Source organism: Pygoscelis adeliae, unplaced genomic scaffold, assembly GCF_000699105.1.
Source record: "Pygoscelis adeliae isolate BGI_AS28 unplaced genomic scaffold, ASM69910v1 Scaffold544, whole genome shotgun sequence".
NCBI classification, from domain to species: Eukaryota; Metazoa; Chordata; class Aves; order Sphenisciformes; family Spheniscidae; genus Pygoscelis; species Pygoscelis adeliae.
Genome location: NW_008824715.1, coordinates 156,027 through 178,533, shown reverse-complemented (window position 1 = coordinate 178,533; position 22,507 = coordinate 156,027). Strand labels below are relative to the sequence as shown.

At 44.1% G+C, this 22,507-nt stretch overlaps 1 protein-coding gene across 1 annotated transcript; it reads right to left on the bottom strand.

The window, feature by feature from the left end:
• Nucleotides 1–5,570: 5,570 nt before the first annotated feature.
• On the bottom strand, nt 5,571–21,945 carry PPP1R7 (protein phosphatase 1, regulatory subunit 7). The gene is made up of 10 exons (XM_009323184.1): nt 21,866–21,945; nt 21,576–21,698; nt 17,209–17,264; nt 16,169–16,234; nt 15,405–15,535; nt 14,362–14,524; nt 11,240–11,356; nt 10,128–10,232; nt 8,517–8,603; nt 5,571–5,960 (listed from the first exon to the last, which is right to left on the bottom strand). Exons 1-10 carry the CDS (start codon nt 21,906–21,908, stop codon nt 5,784–5,786), a joined length of 1,068 nt encoding a protein of 355 aa, XP_009321459.1. The 5' UTR covers nt 21,909–21,945; the 3' UTR covers nt 5,571–5,783.
• Between the last annotated feature and the right edge of the window lie 562 nt (nt 21,946–22,507).

Here is a 22,507-nt window from a genome sequence, read left to right as displayed (position 1 = left end):
GGCAAACCATGCCTCTTCCTCCTGGTGCTGAGAAGCAGACCCAGGCAATTGCGGACACCCTGCAGCCCCACCACCTCTCCCAGCAGTGCTGGAGCCCCAGCGTTGGTGACGTGGCCAGCCTTGCTCCCTTCTCTGCCAGCCTCTCAGCTCCTGCCCACATATGGTGAGACCTGGGACCCTGCTCTGCCTACTGTCAGGAATGCTTCCAGGTGGAAAACAAGGAGACACAAGTGGTCAATGGTCTTGTGCAGTGTCCTCCCTTCACACTACCACCTAGACCCGCTCCAAGTGCCACTCTCCTCCACCATCTCAGCCAAAGACATGGTGGGGAACCCCCCCCACACCTTGCATCTTTTCTCAATGGTCAGGTCTGGTACTGTGAGGAAGGACTTTCCACCATTGCCCCCATGGGGCGACCCAGCTCGAAGACATGTGTGACCCAGTGATGGAGAAGCCAGGGATGCCCTCTCCACCCCAGAAACAGGGTCCAGTCCATGTCCAAGCACTCCACATCCAAAAGACATGGCAAACTGAGCTACCCCAGCTCTCAGTTTTGGAACTGGATACAACTCGAGAAGCCAAGGTAGGCGGTGTCTGACACCAGCTCAGACACACAGGAGTTGAATAATAAACGAGAAAGATGCCTTCTGCAGAGGCAGGGGGACCAGGAGGGTGTCACAGCACCATGAGCGGCAGCCAGGCAGGGAGGACTTTGCACATGCAGCAAAAGGAAAAAATTCTCTTCCAGTGCATCCTCCACCTAAAAAAGGAGCCTGGGAACCTCCATGTGTCCTTCATTAACATATTATTTTGTTATCATGAAGACCATTACTGATCAGGGGCAAGAGTTGCTGGCTCAGCTTTGTCCTCCTTGAGTCAGATGTTTGTGTTTTAGCTGACTTGGTGGTTGCACTCCAAAGATGCTGGATAAAAGCCACCAGCAGTACTGCCAACAGCGAGGACTACACGTCAGCCAGAGAAACCAGCTCCATCAATAACAGAGGAGCGTAAATGCATTCCCATTTCTCCAAATCTTTATGGGGGGCTGGCCCAGTTCATTACCACCATTACACGATGTGCCCACAGCCATGGCCTTTTACACTGTGGCTCTGAGTTCATTGCTAAACAGCGAGGAAATGGAGTTGGCCTTTCTAATAGCATCAGGTTGCTCCTCCAAAACGATGTGGCTCTTCATCATTACTTTCAAGACAGGTGTAAAAGAAGAAATGCCAGAAGTCTCAGTTTCTCAAATCACCACAGGGCCCTGGCCAAAATCAAGGTGGGCAAAACATTCCTTTGCAGGAGTCACTGACAATCTGCACTAGCAGAACTCTTCTGATACAAGAGCTTCTTCTGGGCATCAGTGGAGCAGGAGGAAGACATCTGCTAACTTCACCTAAAAGCATTAGAAACCCATTCCTCAAAGCAAGGAAGTCATGGGAACAGGCTGGGCCTCTTGCTCCTACAGTAAGGACTAGTTAGTGTGGAGATAAAATGTGCTTGGACCATGCAGAGATGTAAAGGTGCCATGAAGAGCCTGAGCTTCTGAATGTTGCACCACCCAAAATGTTCCCAGATTGGGTCCTTGAAAAGGCCAAGTCCCTCCTGGGAAGGTGGCCCTGTGACCACACTGTGACAACCCACCAGACACCTGGTGAACTGCACGAGGCAACCAGCAAGAGACCCACACAACAAGATGAAGATGCGCCTGGGATCGCAGTGAACAGAGTCAGTCATTTTGGGAGGATGTACTGGGGGCCTGGAAAACCAGAAACATGCTCAGGAATCAGGGCAGAGCCCTGCTGAGCCGGGCAGAGGCACAGATGCCAACCTCCACCCAATTCCCTTCCAGCATCTCAGTCCCTGGGCATCTTCGGCCAACCCCCTCTAAACTTCCACACCTTGGGCCAAATTCTAGCTTCATTTACACCCTTTGCAACTCCTACCAAGTCAAAGGCGTTGCTAGTCAGCACTGAATTTCACTTGGTTTGGGTCCTGTGACCTTTCAAAGCCCCAGTCAGACTAGCTGGGAGGGCTGGGGTGATGCGTGCCAAGCGCAAAATCTGCCCGAGGAAACACACCCATGTCCTCAAAAGCTCTGGGCTGATCTACCTCCTAAAAAGCCTCCGTCACACCGAGAAGTCCTTTTGACATCTGGAGCACATGGGCATGCATCTCTGCTGAGCAAGCGACTCCGGACCTAGCTTTCCAGCTCCTTTGGGCGCAGTATCCGGTCATCGCTCCCAGTGGATGGTGATAAAACCTCAGCTGATCCCCACAACAGCCCAAGGAACAGATACCTCCGAGCCCTGCTTTGGAGCTGGGGAGGGAGAGCATGGCGGGGAAGCAACGGAAGGCCAGGCGCTGACTGAGAAGCTGGATGAAGGCACAAGAGGCTGCTGCATCCCACCTGGCTCCTGCAGCTCCCAGCGAGATCCAGCCCCAGCAGGACCCCAAACCTGCAGTTTTTCTACCATACCTGCTGTCAGGGCCCCTGCCCGCTTCTTCCTCCCACAGCACCGGATCGGAGCACTGGCACAATGCACGGCAAAGGAGTCCTCCTGCCCTACTGCCGCTCTTCACCAGCTTCTCCTCCGGTGGGGAGAGAGAGGGAAGTGCCACCCCATTGCTCTAACCCAGTGGTTGATGGCTGCTTCCCGTCTTGGGAAATGCCAGGCTCCCTGCAAAAACGGATAATGCTTGGGGGGAGGAGGAGGAGGGGAGAACGGGTTTGCAAGCACCTTCCTTGGAGCAGCCTGGAGCAGGCCCTGCCTTTGTTTGAGCTGGAGGTGGGGACCTGAATCGCCCTGAACAAACAGGGTTCAGTGGAGCTCGGGGCCATGCCTGCAACAAGCCACAGAGAGGCAGTGAGGGGCAGCAGGTCCCCCCCTGCACCCTGGAGGGTCTGGTGCCTGGCCAAGGCACAAGGATTTTGGGGCACCAGGGAAACTTTAAGCACCACGCTCACCTCACACCTGCAAGAGAAAAGTTTCTGCTGTTTTCTGCAACTTTGGGGAGGGAAGAGGAAAAACCCAGCTCTGTTTTGCTTCCCAGGTGCTCCCAACCAAGGTGCACACTGCCAGCCAGCAGCCCAGGGGACAACATGGGTGTGCAGCGGTGATGGCCACTAGGCAGCAGAGATGCTGCTTTTACAGTCCCCAGGGTGAGCTTGTGGAGCCATGGGGGGCTCAAAGCAACCTATCCCACCAAACACACGCACCTGTGGCAGGATGAGGTGAATCACCCCAGTTCAGTGGCATGGCAGGGGGCAGCTCCCTGCAGCCAAGTCTGGGGTCACCCCACCACCTCCAGCAGCTTCCGTGGCATCACACTCCACAGCAGAGCTGCACCAGATGAGCAAAAGCAACACAGCCCATGAAGGGAACCTCCAAAAGCCTCCACAGGGCCACACTGTCCTGTCTCCTGCCGAAGAAGAAGGGATTCACCCCACTCTTTCAAAGACTCAAATCCACGTCAGATCAGAATGAATCAAAGTACCACCAAGAGCAAATTTTTGAACACCCCTGCCATTTTTTCTTGTTATAGTTCTTTATAGTTTGGCAGAGCAGCAGGATGGAATGCAGCTCTGATGGGCAGTGACCCAACGAAACCTTTGAGGCTGATGTGCAGTGACCAGCACATCTCCTGCTAACACCCGCACCCCATCACTATTGGCTCTGGTCCGATCCCTAACAGAGGGAAGGGATCCACTTCCTTAAAAAACAGCCAGAATTTGCCTTTATTTGCCAGAGAACTTGCAAACCTACACATCCCTTGAACAGCTTTCATATTTAAAATACACATTTCGTTGCTATGTTCCTCTGCAAGCACTATGGACCATGTTGGAAACGTCTCCCAGATACCTCACAGGTTCACTGAACAGAAAGCTCCTAAAGGCTGGCACACATGGAAATCTCGCCCATGCCTGCTGCAGACCCACTCACTCAATCTTTCTCCTGGCCAGCACACATAGAAACACCCACGCCATCCCGGCCCAGGCAGCGGCTGTTCCCCTGGACTGATGACACAACTGTTAGACAAACACAGTGGCAGATGGCAAGTGCTTCCAGGGAGGTTTTCCAGCCATTGGAGGTATGAAGTTCAATTGCCGAGGTCAAACACGGGTGCAAAGGGACGGCAATGCCACATCACCCTATTTAGTGGAAGCAGGACATGATTCATAGTTTCCTGTGTGCAAACAGCATCTGTAACATAGTGTTATGTTACTGACCAGTAGCATTAATATATTTAACATATTAATATCAGTTGTATTAATTTATTATTAATAACAAGCAAATGATGATGCTAAGACAGTGCCGAATACATTGGCCACTGAACAGTCCTGACTTAATTCCTAAATACTGCAAGAGGCTGTATTTGCAGAAGTGCTTACAGACTCCTATCACAACTAAAGCCTGCTCCAGTGGGCACTGACAGCTTGAAGATTACAGCTGTCACTCAGCAGAGATCAAATAGCTAACGACAGACAGATGTACAGCAGTGAAACAAGCAGCAGCTTTCACTACCCCACGATAATCTTGCTGTCTCTTCCCACATCAGTACAAAGCCCATTTGAGCCCCTTATAGAGGGCTATGGTTTACTCCTCTCCAGATTCACACTGCCAAAACTGCAGTCCAAGCACATGGCGCTCCAGGCAGGTGGGCTTTATCATGAGTTTCTACCAAGGGACCTCAACGGCATTTGTAAGATGAAGGACATGTTTGAAGTCATACTAAATCAATGGCTCCCTCTCGAGTAGGTCCACTCATTTTCAATAAAAACCAGAATGTCCACTGAGTCCACTGCCTGAAGTGAAGCCGAGATATTCAATATGACCATCGAGGAGCTGCAGGCCACATCCAGCACACCCCTATTCTGGAAGGGATCTGGAAGCAGCCTCGGCTTCAGCCCAGGAAGGAAGGGTGACATGCCTCGGCACCTGCTGTACTTTGTTCTGACAAATCCTGGGATATCAGGAGGCAAATGAAGCCACAACCACCAATAAAAAAAACCTGTAAGTGTGGACTAGGCCCCTCACTTCCTCAAGTGGAATCCATAGCCCCTCTTACCACCTTTTAACCCCTTTTCCAGTTCCCACCTTGGTCTACAGCACTACGTTTAAATATCACTAGTGGCTTCGTGAAGGCTGGTAGCTCATTCAGGCATGTACAGCCTCCACACTGCTTTCATACCTCAAGCTATTTGTCCTCAATCCTCTAAAGAGCTTGTAGCTGTGTTTAAAAAAAAATAAAAATTGCTATGGAAAGGCTAACCTTCCCCCCCTCCTGAGTTTTACAAGCAGATTTTTAGCACTGACTCACACCTGATAACCTGGATGAGCATCTTTATCAGATTTTTCCCCATGTCAACACCGTCTCTGTCTTTTCACATTTTTACAGACCACCATTGAGCCTGGATCTGGAAAAGTGATGTTTGCAAGGATGTTACTAACCTGAAGGTGTGTGACAGGGTCAACAAAAGTCAGCAAGTGGCTCCAAGTGGCTTCAGTCTGTTGCAAACACTTTCTGCCAAAACCTCCCACACAAATAAGACGCAAACACAAGGAATTCTCTTGTGTTAAGATTTAATAATAATAATAATAACAACAACATTTCAAAAACAATGAGTGCATTGTACACAAAAATCTGGTATTCAGTGCTTTTTATTGACCATTTGCTCTGCGAGTGTCAGTGTACTGAAGACCTGGGGAGTGGCAAGTGGATAAAAAACCCAGTTGGGATATTTCTCCAAGGAGGGCAGGAGAGAGAGGGCAGCAGGAGGTTCAGAATCGAACAAACGTGGCATCAATCTGCCGGACAGTTGGGAGGGCCAGCATGATTTTGCGACGGTACTGGGGATCCTTCTGCAAGGGGTTTCGCTCCAGATATACAGTTTCCAAGTTCTTTGCTCCTTTCAGCTCATCCAGGTCGCTCCAGCTCTCGATGAGATTATCGTTCATCTGCAGAGCACATATAGGCACACTCATACAAACAGATACTTCCAAGCTAAGCCTGGTTAGCAGGAACCTAGCCACAGCGATGCTGCTCAGGAGGATTACTACTACCCAGTGGCAGTAACGCCGTACAGTCTTCATGCACATATAAGATGACCCTGTCTACACGATCCTTCTCCCCCTGGAACCTCCGAGATGTGCTTTCCTGTCTCACACTCCAGGCCTTGCTAACCACCTCCAACTTCCCCACACTGTCCTGGGTTGCTGGTCAAATGCTCCACCCTTCAGACAGCATATCCAGTCCAACTAGTATGCTGGGAAAGAGCCAGCAAGACACTGAGACAGTCTCTTCATACAGTGTCCCGGCCCATACACTGTTCATTTAAGGGTTGGGAATCTTTATGTCAAGATTTTCTTCCACTGTGACATCTATCATTACTTTCATGGCTTCCGAGGAAGCATTAAAAAAGGTCCCAAACTGATGTCAAAAGTGACACTTTCCTCTCCCCTTCACATCACTTCCCCACAAAAACTGCTTCTGCACTCCAGATAAAGCACTAAGCTTTCTGATTCATGCTCTCCTCCTGTCAGCACGGGAGCTGCCTCATTGCTGGCACTGCAAAGGAGTTCCCATGCAAGGGGATGAAGGCTTCAACCGCCTGGCAAGGAAGCAAGTGTGTGAGGTGGCCGTGTGCTGTCCAACCTAGAGACTTCAGCCACCCTTTGGTTTTGGATACAGAGGCAGTTACTACAGCAATACCACCTTTAAAAAAAAAAAAAAATTTAAAATCAATGGATTGGTTCTGGCCCTTCTCAACGACTGTTCTTCCTCGCATCAGGCACCCACGGTAAACTGGAAATTTTGTGCACCCTGTTTGCCGTGTGGCAGATAGGCAGCTCTATTTTCTCCAGCTGCCTCCCTCGAGCTAGTTCTGTGAAAGAAAACTGCTTCATCATTGGGACTGCCAGCATTCCAGCTGAAGACGGCTTTGTAGTTAAGACCCTGGACTAAGACTCTGAAGAAAACCTGCTAGCTCTTTCATTCTGCTACAGCTCATCACAACATTACTTCAGCCAAGTCACTTGACCTTCGGATGTCTCAGTCCCTCCACTGGGGCGGTAGTGGGAAACTGTTAGAAGATTCCCACAGTATCCAGGATTTGAAATTCTGCTTCCTTAAGGTGTTAAAGGACTTTGTTATGCGCTTCAACTCTACAGTCAGTGAAAAAATATAAACTAGTAGATACAACAGTTGTTCATACCAAAGAAAATTCTGCCCAGCTCTTTTTAAAAAAAGGTTATGTGCTTTTTGATAAAACAGTGTTAAAGCGGAAAAAAGCCAGGAGGGCATTTTCTAGGTTCAGCTAACAGATCTTGGCCAATGCTCTGCTTTGACAAAGGACTCTTTAAATGCACTAGTGTTTTTGCAAAGGAAGTCCAATGAGGTTAGGATCTCCCCTTTACTTTCTGTAAAACAAGTGGAAATAGCTGTGCAACGCCTTCTTCTATAAGCAGGGCAATAGCAAAGAGGAAGACTGGAGGAAATTGCAAAGGATCACAACAGGTCCCACGCCAGCCACACTGCATTGTCTCATTTTTACCGCCCAAAAGATGTCATGTTAAACAGCTTCTCAGCTCCTGTTATTTAAAGAGTTCCTTACAGAACAGGCACGGCCAGATACCACCACTAGCCGTCTGCTAAGCGACACTGCAAGATGAGGATAATGGTCCAAGTAGCCTTGACTCCAGGCTCTGGCTTGCTTTCATTTGCAGCTGCTTTCCACTCCTTTTATCTCAGCCTCTGCCCAAGAACTTAAATAACCTAACTCCAAATGACAGACATTAAGCAGCACAACTCTTATTCTCAGCCTTGACATGCACAAACTCTACAAGAGCTAAAGCATGTACCAACTCATGAACATCTGCTGCTTTTTCCCCCAACCATAAGCAGATTTGTACAGAGCTCCCTCCCACATGGCAGGATACTGATGTTTCAGGAGGGGGTGTCTCTGCATATTTCCTGACCAGACTTATGAATGACAAAGGGCTTAGCTATTTAGGGTGCCACAAAGAAACAGAAGCAAACCTAAACAGTTATCTACCTCATAGGAATGGAAGTAAACCAGAAGACGGTTTCATTTTCTTCATATTTATAATGACATGAACACATTGACTCTGCTCTAAACAGGTACTGTGCTCTGGTGCAGTGGTGAGACAATATCAGCTTCCCTTATTACACTGTCATGCTCACTTAAAGAAAGATAAGATCCGCAAAAATAGGGCACAGTAGGGCTGTTTCATAACCATCACAAGCATGAAGGCAGGGCCTATTTCCTAGGCAGAGACAGGCTCGTTACCACTAAGCAAAGCCCTGCAAAAAATTTTTTACGTTCAAGTCTTTCCTTAGGGAACACCATCATACTCTATCCATGCATACTGTCACCAGAACAAGAGTTTGCTCCAAGACATACATGTACGCCACCCTCCCACAGCTCCCCACCAGAAGGGTTTCTTTCACCATTGTACAGACATTTCAGGGGATCAGCTCCAGCCTGCACTTACCCAGAATTCCTGCAGCTCTGTTAGGTGACTGGTATTTTCAATCTTCTTGATTCTGTTGGATGCAATGTCCAGCATTGTGAGTTTATTCTAGACAAGCAAACACAAAAACATTAGATCAGATTTCATCTTTTCTGTCCCACTTTTTTCAGGCCCAGAGTTGGAAACTGTCAGGAGCAAAGACACATTATTGCCAGCTGCTTACATACAGCACAAGAACTCTCACTGCCTAAATATAGCAAGGAAGACTGTTTTTAATTAAGCTGGGTGTCCTGGTTTCGGCTGGGATACAGTCAATTTTCTTCCTAGTAGCTGATATAGTGCTGTGTTTTGGAGTTAGTATGAGAATGTTGATAACACACCGATGTTTTAGTTGTTGCTAGGTAATGCTTACACTAGTCAAGGACTTTTCAGCTTCCCATGCTCTACCGACTGAGAAGGCTGGAGGTGCACAAGAAGCTGGGAGGGGGCACAGCCAGGACAGCTGACCCAAACTGGCCAAACAGCCATTCCATACCATGTGACGTCATGCTCAGTATATAAACTGGGGGAAAGCTGGCCAGGGGGGCCACTGCTCGGGGACTGGCTGGGCATCAGTCGGCGGGTGGGGAGCAATTGTTTTTCATTTGCATCACATGTCTTTCTTGGGTTTTATTTCTCTCTCTTTTTGTTATTTTTCTTTTCATCACAATTATAATTATTATTTTATTTCCATTATTAAACTGTTCTTATCTCAACCCCTAAGTGGTCTCACTTTTACTCTTCCAATTCTCTCCCCCATCCCCCTGCTGGGGGGGAGTGAGTGAGCAGCTGTGTGGTGCTTAGTTGCCAGCTGGGGTTAAACCACAACACTGGGTTACTGACCTCCCAGAAGCCATGTGACAAAAATGAAAGCAATTACTGGCCAGCTGGCTATTGCCATCCAAGGGCTCCTAAAAAGTCAGCTTTCCTCGTAATACATTAAGAGGAATCCATTAAAAAAATCAGATCATAAGTGCAGCAGAGTTGAACAAACCTTTTGCAGCAGGGAACTCAACAGTTTTAGAAAGTTTTTTTTTCTGCCTTGCACACAGCCAACTAAGTTCCACATTGTCTCTGCTCTCTGACAATGCCATCTACTGTTGGGTGAGAAAGAAAACGCTATAGGCTTCTGCTGAAATAAATTCTATCCAGAAATCTAGAAATGTACACTGACACGAAGGCAAGCCATATGCCACGGCTTGTCTCTCCACTCCCAGCTCCAGATGTTGTCCTACTAAAAAGAACTCATGGTTATCTACAAACTGCTGTCTGAAAGGCTGCAGCAGAGAGTCAGCTGCGGCCATCAGTCTTTCCATTGCTGAAGATCAGTCAGGCTGCTGCATTAACCACATCTTGTTCTTCCCCTCCCCAGGTCATGAAAACAATTCTGCTTCTGAGGATCTGGAGGAGCTTCACCCATGCAAGATATTTTAACATAACAAATACTTGGATCTTTGTGGTCTTTTCAAGAGACTCAGGACCCCACATGTAACCAGGGAAGCTGAGGAACAAAAACTTCCAGAAAAGCACAGCCACTAACAGAAGCAGCTTAGGGCAACAATTCTGTCACACATTTAGCAAGACCTTGCTCACATTGTTCTCCAGTCCCTCGATGACTTCGATGCCATTGTGGCTGAGGTACAACTCACGCAAATTCACCAAGCTCTGCAGGCCCTCAATCTTGGTCAGACGGTTATTCTGAAAGTGTAACAGCGGTTTAAGTCCACTCTAAACAAACCAAAACCCAAGTGAGCCTCTGGAGAAAAAGCATTTCCCTGAAGTATGGATGGGAAAGGGAAACAGTCTGCTTGGGTCCACATTGATCTCATGAGCTCGGCTTGTTTAATCTCTGTATCACCAATGTACAAGGAAGTTCCAAGAGAGCCAAAGTCTCCAAGTTTAGAAGAATCAGACTCTGACCTTCCCATCAAAAGTTGTAGCCTGAAAGTTTTCCACTTGGTGTCTTTGGAAACAACGGGCCTATGCTCTAATATCATTCATTTTGTAGTTTTTTTTAATAGAATGGTCAGAAGGTAAGTTACAACACTTGAATCCCAACACACTCTGCTGTACATAATTCTGTATGTCCTATAGAATAATGATGCATACAGGTACTACGACATGTAGCGAATATTACTTTCTTACCAACAGCTGTAAGAGATATTAGAATGGACTAGCATTGTCATATGGACGAGAAGGGGACTCAAAGGAAGAAATTAGTTGAGTATCTTTTATTCCACCTTTTAAAACGGAAGAAACTTTCCATAAGCTCATTAAGGACAGATTTCATTTAGCACAGGCTTGTTCACATTTCTTCCTTCTTCCAGAAGGAGGTAGTGACACTGAGCCCACTGCCATTATAATGGCTTCCCTGGCATAACTCATTTGATGTTATTGTAATATATTAGAAAACAGTATTTCTGCAGAAGCTTTAATGCACAGGAAATGGGAGATAACGTTAATTTCCTGTTCTCTCTCCCATAAAAATCAAACATTTGTTTTAACATTTTATCAGTGTCTGTCAATCTCCTTTAGTATGAAAGGATGAGAAAGGACAGCACAGAGAGTATCACACTTTCTTCCAGTACAGGAGTTTGACTCAAACACTGAAGACCTGCTGATTCAGAAGAGCTCATCATAAATTACAAGGTGGTTCATGTAACCAAGGCTGTTCAAAACATAACAGTACAAAGTAGAATCAATACCTGTATACTGAGCACAGTCAAGTTTGTCAGTGCATCCAAGTTCTGCAGCTTGGTGATTTTATTCTTTCCAAGGAACAGACTGTCAAGATTAGCCAAGGTGTCGATGTTTTCAATTGCCTGCAAAATGACCAAAGGAGACAGTGTTATTGCTGTGATGCAAAACACCAACCTGTAGACGTGGCTGGCATTTTACAGCCTTGACCCATGGAGCTGCACTCCTGAGAAAGACAAGCCTGCCAATTCCACAACACAAAGCGCGCACAAGGTAGGGCCTCCCTTGTGACCCAAGAGCAAAGTAAGTGCAGGACTTTGTGCAGTGACAGCGAACCTCAGCCCGTGTGACAGCTGGCTTATGGCACTACTATTCGATGATTTTCAGCAAGGGTCACATCGCTTTGTCCCGGCTGTTGCCTCCACTGTCCAGGCAGCAAGAGCAGAGAATGAAAAGGCTCAGGGAGCACTGAAAATTACATTCCCTGGGCCATGAGGTGTATCCAGGGCAGGAGATACTCATTTGTGAAGCAAGAAAAATCTGTCACTAGTGAATGGAAAGAGAATCTGGGAGGAGAAAATACAATTTACAAATTTAGTCCTGACCATCAGTGACCGCAGAACAGAGTCAGAAGCAAGCTGTTTAGCTTCTCTGCACAACAGTTTCTCTGTCATAAGCAAGGTTAACTGTCTCATGGGTGTATGTGTTTAATACATATTTAACTACTGGCTATATATTCATGCTACTGGCAGAACATACACATACCAATTAAAGTGATGTACATGTTTTAAATATACATGCTACTGGCAGAACATATACACTATACCAGTTTATGTCCTGAGCCTGAGCTTCAGTGGGGGAAAATAAGGATCTCTGTGAGGCATCAAGAACCACCATATTCTTTATTTACAAAGGAACTGGCACCAGAAAGCACAAACAGAAGAGAGAAAAAAGGGCAAGAAAAGAGGAAAAGGGTGGGCTTAGAAAACAGAAGGAAAGAAAACACAATGCTTTTTTTGCAGGGGAAAGCCTCTTAATTCAAAAAAAAGTGCTGTTAAAAAGACAAGAATTTTAAAAACAGACTTCAGCTCACAGAAGAACAGTAATATGGATATAGATACACACACAGCTGTGCATCTGTGCTCAAGTACCTTGTGACAACTCAGCTTTTCCACATCCTTCTTGCCTGGCAGAGTTTCAGAAACTAGTAGTGCTGGTGAGACAGGCCACTGAGTCCTAGCACCACTTAGATTACTCTGTGCATGTGTGTGTGCGTATGCATGTTTACCTGTGCATGTGTAAAGGAAAAAAGAGGAAGATGGACACAAACACACACACTATGAACTTACAGATACGCTCTGGAAAGGAAAGAAGCTTTTCAACCTCTATCCCACAGTTGCCAACAAATTCAACAAGGTGTTTATCAGCCCATATTTGGATTCACCCTCCTTCTAGCCTGTGGACTTACCCCTGTTTTGACCTTGCAAGAAAATGATAGATTTGTTGCTCATTGGTAGCTCCCCCAAGCCCTGAGGAGGAAATACTTGTGACTCTGAGGATACTGAGAAGAAATAGTCAGGGGAAAAAAAAAGCTACTTAAAGCTATAAAAAAGCCACACTTAAGTGAGAGTATGAAACAGATGGACATGAGGGGGAAAAAACTAAGGAACAAATAAAGAAGTGCTTGCCTTATAGTTGCCTCAGTCCAACTTTGGAAAAAAAGCATGAAAATCCATCAGCTCAAGAATAAAGTTCTACTTCCTCACCATTCATACAAAAGGGACAGAACTACACATGCTTAGTAAGTCAGGACGACTCCAGGGTAAGTGCACTCCGAAAGGTTAGATTGTGCAGCAAAATGACTAAGACAGCATTACTGCAGAAGCTTTAATGCACAGGGGATGAGTATATCAGGCACCTCAGAGCCAACAACGCTGACTGAACAGACAGTCTATAGGCTTTTATCCTAAAAAGTTAAGGATATGCCCACCTGTAAAGCACATAGCCAGGCCACCCTACCAACATAAAACTATTAAAAAAGTTCTAATCACTCATCTGGTCTGGCTATTCTCACACTCTACATTTATTCCCCTAAGTAATTTCATTTCCAAAGTTAGAAATTCCTTTGGATGGAAAAGAATTAAGTCGAGTTTAGCTATAGGAGCAAAATAAAATTTTTCCAGTTCATAAAAGCAGCACACATTTCTGCCTTAAAAGGCTGTTCATAATAGCTGAAGTTTCCTTCTCTTCTAGAAAGAGAAGTGTGCTTCCACAAGGCTTGAAATACAGAGGACAAACAGTTCTTTTCCTAATTTGCTCTTTCAGCATAACAAGTAATTTTTCAGATTGTAAATGAGGAGCAACAATTTTCAGATTGGAAGTCTGCACTCATCTCTTACAAGTATTTTCTAAAGTGCATATAACTGAAAAAGCTCCTAAAAAATTAATAGTTTACTTTGCATGTTGCAAGTCTTTTGTGTCATCTGTTTCACCAGTTCTCTTACAAATGGGGCAAAATGCAGAAAAGCATACCTTAAGGAGAGGAGAGAGTACTCAGAACTGCTTCCCTTTAAGTGGTACAGATTTTAAATGACCTAAATTGAAATGGTCACAAACTGCACAATAAAAAAAAAAAGCAATCAGCAGTACAGTATCAGGTTTTTGAGGCATTTCAGAGCAAAGCCTCAAGAAAATCTTTTTCCTGAGTGAGAATGACTAATGTAGCAAGTTATCAATTACACATACAAATCAAACTAGAATTACATTTGCATTCAATAGGTTTTATTGACAGAGCACCAGCCTCTGGGAAGGTAAGAGAAAACAGTAATTGCTAGTTTTGATAGGCTTGGCTCTTCAGGAGGAAACCATCATCTGCAAAAGGCAACACACAGGGGATACATTTCTCATTAAAAAGAGAAATTCATAAATAGTAATTTAGTAGCCAGGCACTACGTGCATACATAATTAAAGGATCCAGCATCCAGCAATAAGCAATTACACATTAAATGACTGGAACAATAAAAAGAACAAAATTGCAAGTAAAAGTCAATGAAGTGTATTTTCAGAAAAGGCTAATCCCAAGCCAAAGAGCTCAAAACTCTGCAGCTAACATCTTGTAGAGCAAGCCTACCCGAATTCGATTGGATCCCAACTCTAGCATCTGTAGCATCTGCAAGTTGCTCAAATTCTCAATTTTGCCGATTTTGTTGTTTACAAGGAAGAGTTTTTTAAGTTGGGTAAGCCGATCTAGTCCTTCAATGTGTCGCAGAACGTTAAAGGAGATGTCCAGGATCCTGAGGCAAAACATAACAAAGGTCTCTTCAGTCCATCAGGCATGGATTATTCTAGAAGTGGCACTTGTAAATTGGTGGGGAACCTCACTATCTGCAGAGATCAAGCACTTTGCTAGGCCTTGAAGCTAAAGTCATAAAGGAAATTTCCTTTTATCAGAAATGACAACAAACATAACTTTCAAAATACTTCTACAGTGTGTCGGGGGGGGGGAATCTGTCGCATGCAGAAGATAGCCATTATTTTGCCCAGTCATGGAGCTGCCACTGTGGGAGGAAGCCAACCTTCAGTACTGCATATTCCCTGGGAAAGGTACGTGCCTACAAGGTCTGCCTCTGACAGGACAATATCAAGGCCTCCCATAAGCGTGAAGCAGTTACGACTGGGAAGTAGGGCAGCCCTCCTCGCCCCAGTGAGAACAGTTTTGTAACGTATTTCCAGAGTGATCACAGCAAGTGCCAGAAACTGGGAAGAGCGCTACTCCTTCCATAACACCCTCCAAAACCATCCTAATCTCACCTGAAATCTCTTGTCATTTTCTGCAGGAATAAAAACCTGTGATACGGAGCTCTCGCTGTCAAGAGCAAGGGGTACCTGAGTGCTTCCACACCTGCATAGAAGCTGCAACCACCTATCATTCTCGCTGCCTTTCACATCACACATTTCATTTCCAGCTGACTGTCCCTGGTAAGCTTCAGGATAATTAAGCTAGTTTACTGCACAGGTTAAATACCAATGGAGAACAGACATTATCCTTCACAGAGCACCCAAATGAATCATGAGAAAAGCCTGGGTGATAAACACTGGAATAAGTACAGCATGAGTAACTCGGTGAGTGGCAAACCACCCTCAACCTAATCCTGGTGATTCCCTTGGACTCACTCAAGTTCCACCAGAGACTCCAAGTTCTCGATCTTCCGAATTTGATTGTCATAGAGATCCAGTTCCTGCAAGGTCTGCAATTGCTCCAGGTTCTCAATACGCTTAATCAAATTCTGACGGAGACATAGAGTCTAATAGTTGGGGAAAAGTTTAAAAACAAACAGGAAAATGGATATGAATGACAGTATGTAATGCCTTTTGGCATACAGACAATAGGTTTTTGGGTTTTTTTTTTTCCCCACTGGGTTTTGTTGGTTTGGGTTTTTTTTTAATATAATTTTTTCTTGTTTTATTCCAACTCTACATAAGGAAATCTTTTTACCACAAAGACGGTCAGACAGTAGAACAGCAGCCCAGAGAGGCTATGTAATCTCCATCCTTGGAAATACTCAAGAGCTTGACTGGAGAAGGCCTTAAGCAACGTGCTCTAACCAGACCTGCTTTGGGCAGGGGTTTACTAAAGACCTCCAGAGGTCCTTTCCAATCTACATTATTCTATGTTAAGCCTGCTGTGCAAGCACAGAATGTATCTCTTATGATGAGCCCTGGTGCGTTGTCTCTCATCCACTTCCAAAACCAACTTGCAAAACCCCAGGATTTTTATTACTACTTGACAAATGGGTAAACACTACCCTCCTTCAGTTAAACATGAAGTGAACTCATCAGAATCTCAGCCAAAGAGACTCCTGTATCTGTCCTCTTATAGGTTAGATATGCAAAATCTCCAGTTCCAAGAGGCATTCTCTGTTCCTTAGGATTGTTACCTTCACTTTCTTGAGCACCTCAAATCCTTCAATCTTCCCAATTCGGAAATGATTCAAGTCAACATCCTGAAAGAGAAACGGAGGGATTCAGCAGTTGTTTCAAAACACTTTTCAAAGACCAACCTGGTACTTTGTTCTAAGGAAAATTATAGTCTTACAAAATGTGTAGCTCATTAAAACTTCCCTTCAAAGAGCTTGTGAAAATTGGATTTGGCACATGATTTTACCACCACAGGTGAAGCACATGGCCTAAGCTTGTCAACTGCAAACACAGTATCTGCAAAAAGGCAACAGCCCTTTCCCGAGTCTGAGCATTGTTTCGCCAAAATTAGAAATCTTTTGCAGTAAATTCTGAATTTACTGAGACAGACAAATTCTGCTGTCTAGCATGAATAAAGCGTTGCAGAAGATTCTCTTACCCACTTTGCTTAACTGGAACACACCTTGCTATTTCCAGTTCCAGGCCTCAGATGAACAGGAACCACTGATAGTTCAAATAATCTGGTGGTTCTGTGAACATTAACTCTGCACTGGCAGTCAGCTGATGCGCTTCACATCTGTGCTGTCCAGCCCCAAATGTTCCAGTTTTGCAGGTCAGTCAATCAAAGAGAAATACAGCACTTCACCACCCAAGCTCAAAAACTCTCCAGCTAACAGGCTCCTGAGGCTGCCGATGCCAAGGCACAAGGCCAGTTAAGTAGCTGTGCCTATTACAAATCATGGGTCAGACAGCAGCAATCACTTCATTAAAGATATTTTCACAAAAGCTCGTAGCCCATCAATAATGCTTGCAGCATAGCCCTACTTCCAGTGCCTCCATGCTTAATTTAAAATTCTAGATTACTAACAAAATATTTCAGCTACTGAGCAAGAATAAAACACCTCTACTTCTAGTCTAAAGGCTCTAAATCAATTCCGGGGAATATCACGACAGCCAGCACCTTCAGAAGAATTAGATCTTTTAACCATGTTTCAATACTTGCTTGCCTACCTTTTCTTCCCGCTGTATAAAGTCCGTAAGGACAAAAATCTGCCTTTACCTCAGCTTCTGGGTCCAGGCTAATTGTCTCCATGTCCACTGGTGTTTCTGCTTCTCCTGCAGGAGAAGCAAATATATTATAAACTTCTGATACCTGATAGCTAAAGGCAAGATAACAATGGCTAACATCCGGAGAGACCAAGGGAGCAAAAGCTCCTCAGAAGAAGAAACACGCGATGTACAGTTCAGCTATTCTGCTGCTGAATTAAAATACACTTTACCTATTTGGCTTTCTTCGTAATAGCTAGTTGTGAAAAAAAGCTTTCTTAACAACAGAATTTCATGCCTCAATGAAAAAGACAGAAAGAACAGCACCTTCCCCAGCCTGCCTGTGTGGCTGCAGAATAATGCTGGCTTAAGACTGATCTGGGAAGGATTCCTTTTCTTTACACTTAGGGCCATCATCCCTCTGAAGATACACCATCCAAAGTGTCTATGCTCCTCCGACAACCCAATACAACATTGCCAAGAAGGAATCTAAACTGTCTAGTGATAGTGCCAGGAATGACCAAGCATCTCAGCAATCCCACCCTTCAGCTTTTCTCATAAATACTGCCAGTTTATGTTAATGTTGTGCACACTTCTGCATGGATCTCCCTTCTTTTGTTTGACTGAACTCACTAATATGCTAGAAAACATTGTTTATCACATTGCATATATTTTCTTGGGAAATGCCTTTGTAGTTCTGGAAGACAGCCCAACATTTGCTGTGCTTCTATCACAGCACAAGAGGGAGCGAAGTTTACTGGATAAATTCATGCTGAATAATTCATGCCCAATTCCCATTTGTTGAAGATGGTGCGCTGGTTGCATCCATTTCCAAAGAAAGTCTTATTCGACTTTGCAAAAGAGACATACAACATGCAACCCTTTTCCACTTCATGAGTGTAGCTTCTGTATGTACTACCAAAAACCCAAGGAATTTTAATTACAGTCAAATCCCAAAGGCTTTGCATTAACTCCTGCATTACTGTATGCAAGCTCATTCCATTAACCCAGAAGTAATGACTATTTTTATAGCCCAGCATGGTTACAAAATCCTTGTAGATGCCAAATGTCCCCTATACTTAACGAGTGTTTTTCTACTGATGCTTGGCATTGTAAGCAGTATTGTAAGGATGAACAGTACAAGCATTACAATTTTTAATACTGCCATTAAACTCCAAGGTTTTGATAGCTCCACACACCATCATTTACCTTGCTGTATTTGAGCTACTGTGCTTGCCTGGGCATTCAAACAAGAAAGAGCACTAACTGAACTGACTCACGGAAGTTAAGAGTGAAAAGCAATCCTCTGTCCCTCATCTTTTAATATTCTTCATAGCATGAATTAGCAGGGAGCATAAAGTATATTTTGGTGATTGAAATGAGCTGGTAGGCTTGGTGACACTGGATGGCGATATAGAAATGCCACCAAAACTGACATGCATACATATGCCTGTCAGCATTTTAGCAGTGTGCAACACCTGAATTTTCTTATTTTTCTTCCAGATCAGGAGCTATGCACTTCAGCAGGGGACTGCAATACCCTACCCTACTGCTACCAAGGCCGCATCTCTTTGACCTATTTCTAAGGTGCAAAGGGCTGCCAGCACAAAGTGCTCCAAACTAAACAAGCCCCCTAGCTGAATTTACAGCCAACAGGAACACAGCCCAAGTTTGGAACAACAGTTATTTGAGATGTCACGTGAAACACCCACACTATTGCCCTTGTATTAAGTTGTACTAGCAGTAAGTTAGTGCTCATGGTGAAGGAACTTCTCCTTTTGAGATTTTAAAGTTGTCCAACAGTAAAGCCAGTCATGCACTCAGTAAAGAAAAAAATTCTTCAACCAAAAAAAAATTCAAGTGAAAAAAAAATCCTTCGACCTTGTTTGGCTGACAGGCTTCTCTAAAAATTACATGTTTCATCACAGCACCCATTACAGACCATTTATACACATTTGGTTTTGGCAATGTGTTAAATACGCTGTTCTGGGATCTGTCAAAGGGTAGCTCAGAGTGAAGGAACGTCATCAATGCAAGAACATCCTCTCCTCGTAGTTTTGCCATATGGCTTTGAGTGACCAGTCCTGGTAGAGCCAGTGTGGGAAAAAAGCACACAAGTCCGAAGGCGCAAAACCAAATCACACAGGATACATGTATCAAATTCACTGACATAAAAGCAATTTAAAACTGAACACATTAGCATTTATGTAATAAGGCCAACTCTCAAAGTTTATGTACTGTGTATAAAACACTCTCCATATAGCAGTCTGAGTGAGATGTGTATACTGACAACACTGATAAATCAGTATTGGTATGAGAATGTTAAAGTACATTTACTCTCAAAGAAGAGAAACAAAAATGGTTCTAGCAAATTTACAGTCCTATTAATTGTCAACCAACATTTTATTTATGAACCAAGTCGACATAAAACACCCTAAACTGAGCCTTCTACCATCACTTTACAAATAGAACTGCAATTTCACTTGCATGCAGTAAGTTCACAATCAGCACTTTAGTCCACAATTTTTAATGCAGCAGGTTTCTCAAGGGGAAAAAACATTGCTCTGGCAGTGAAGTTACTTAAGCGACTTTTGTGTAACCCATGCCTGCGAGCTACACAGCTTTGCAGATGTAGGAAAAAAATACGACATTCAGGAAACCCAAATTCCGCAATACGGAACAGTAGTTACTGAGTTACATAAGTTCACAGTACCACAAGCATTTAAAGCAACTAAAAGCCTAACTACACTTTTTGACTGCATATGCATGAAAAATATTATAAATAGCTAAGTTATAAGCTTTCTAAACAGAGGTGCTATTCCTCAGAGCATTAGCTAAATGATAAATTTGAAACTTCAGCTGCTTGAGCTCTTTCTATTTATGATCTTCTGTGAAAAACGTGGAAAACTCTTCATTTTCCTTTCAGCTGAGAAACTCAAAGCTGGCTGCGGAAACTAACTCAAATGTTCCAAAAATTATTCCTCTGCTTGGTTTCTGCCCTAGTAGAAGTTTTCTAAATCCTAACAGCTTGGAAGAAGAAGAAGTAACAATACAGTCATTACATTAAATGGTATCCACTGTAATTCAGCAACCAAATCTGAATGTGTTTTGCTTCTTTCACTGGAATAAAAGTATATCACTTGAAGTATTTTCTCTAATATTATAATTCCTGGGGGAACAACATACAAAATATAACCTCAAATGCACAGCTAAACTATGTCAGCTGAACAAACACTCAGTGTTACATGCATGCGAAGGAAAATTGTGACTGACTGATCTGCATGGTTGTATTGATCATATAGCATTTGGGATGCACAATTTGCGAGGTGTGCTCTTACAATTTTACAGACATCACCACAGCATTTTTTTAATTAATATATAGGGGTTTTTATGATCAGCAATGAATTAGACCTAGACAGAGTTCATTTAGTTAGGAGAAGAGATTTAAAATTCTCATAATGATTTACTAGTTTGCAAAATACTTTTGCACACTCCAGTGAGCAAGGTTAAGATTAGGAGGGATCTGCGGTAGATGCACAGTTGAAAGGATTAAAGTTTGCTGCAGAAAATTCGCTGTATTATTTAACTTCCATTTCCAGACCAACAATCACATGAACATCTCTATCGAAAGGATGCTATTACATCTCAGATTGCTAGCTAGCAGCAAAAGCCCAGATCATATTGCCATACAGGGTCTTCAGAAATGGTTCTGCTCTGACAAATTCCGTGCAAGCTACTGAAAAGCAAACCCTTCCATCAAACACATACAAGCTTAAAGTCTGTCAACTTTTCTACCCAACGTGCTAATACAAACAGTAGAAACAGTACCAAAAGTTTAAAGTCAAGAGGATTCAAACAGGTATAATTTTGATAGGTCTTAGACTTTTTAAATTAAAAAAATAAAATTGACAGCTTCCTTCAATCGAACTAGAAATAGTCATCTTTGCCTTCCAAAGGAATCCGGCAACTCTTTAGGTAAAAAACTACGTACGCTAAAGCAGAACTATGAAAAGCTTCTTATGTTTATTTCTAATGAACATTTCCAGCATCTTTCCACAAAAAGTTACTATGTTTCCACAAAAAAAAGTATGAATAAAGGTGTTTTGCATTTTGAAATTAAAGATTTCAAAGAGAAATGTGGATGGATAAATAAGTAAATAGTATCAGTGGTTCCATAAAAAGAAGGCAGCTTTATTTTAGCAATGATAACATGTATTTATTTTTAAAGAAGATTGCTCTAGAGCAGATTCACGTTGTTCACTAACATTGATACAACCATCACATAGCCACAATAAACACAAAGGACTGATACATGTACGCTACTGTACACACTGGGTAAGATGACACTTCCTAACCCGATCATTTAGGTTGGCAAGGTACCTGCGGAGTTCTCGCCATTCTGCTCATCTCTCAGGCTCTGCTGACTGAGGTCTGTTACTAAGCGAACTGCTTGCTTCTTCCCTTCTTCATCTCCCGACTCCTCCGATTCAATCCGCTTATCAACTGCGTAAGATACATAATAGCAGAATTAGGCTATTTTCAGCAGTGGGGTCGGGGGAAGAAGTAGCAAGCAGATATAATAACCAGGATTCACATATACCACTATGAAGTTAGTAGAAATCCTAAGTTAACTAAATGAAAGGTTTAGTCTTAAATAAAAGGCCTCTTACCCCTTGTTTCTATTTTGATTTTGGATGCACTTTTTCCTCCCATCACATCTTCCTAAAACCAACAATCTGGGAAGAAGACTGGAGGAAAAAGGAAATTTCTTAGATCAATATAGTGCAATTCCAAAGATTACGGAGATGGAATTAAAACTATTACATTTTAAAAGCTTTTAGAAAAAAAATCAGTATCATGTACAATAGTACCAATGACACAAAGAAGTGAAGGCATCAAAAAAAGAAAAAAAAATCCCTGCAGATAAAAGCAACCATCTCCCCAGCACACCTGCGAGATCCCTTCACCATTTACCCAGCCACAACTCTGGTGGCCACCCTGGCCCTGGGGACCTGAAGCTCCTCACTCCTCCACGGTCCCCCCTCAGTATTTGCTCTCGTTTCACGGGGCGACTGAGGAAAAGCAACGCCATGCCAGGAGATTTCTTTCTTATATCTTTATTTTTTACGTCACGGTCACCTCCACAAACCCACTTCTTCTACCTATCACGCGTGGAGCCCCGGGGAGGGGGAAGGCATCACGCCATGCCCCAGGTAACGCGCACACCGCCCCCCACGGCTCGGCGGCCAGCCAAGGCCCCGTCCCCCTCGGGCAGTCGCCCTCGGGGTGGACACCCAGGGGCTGCCCGGCCG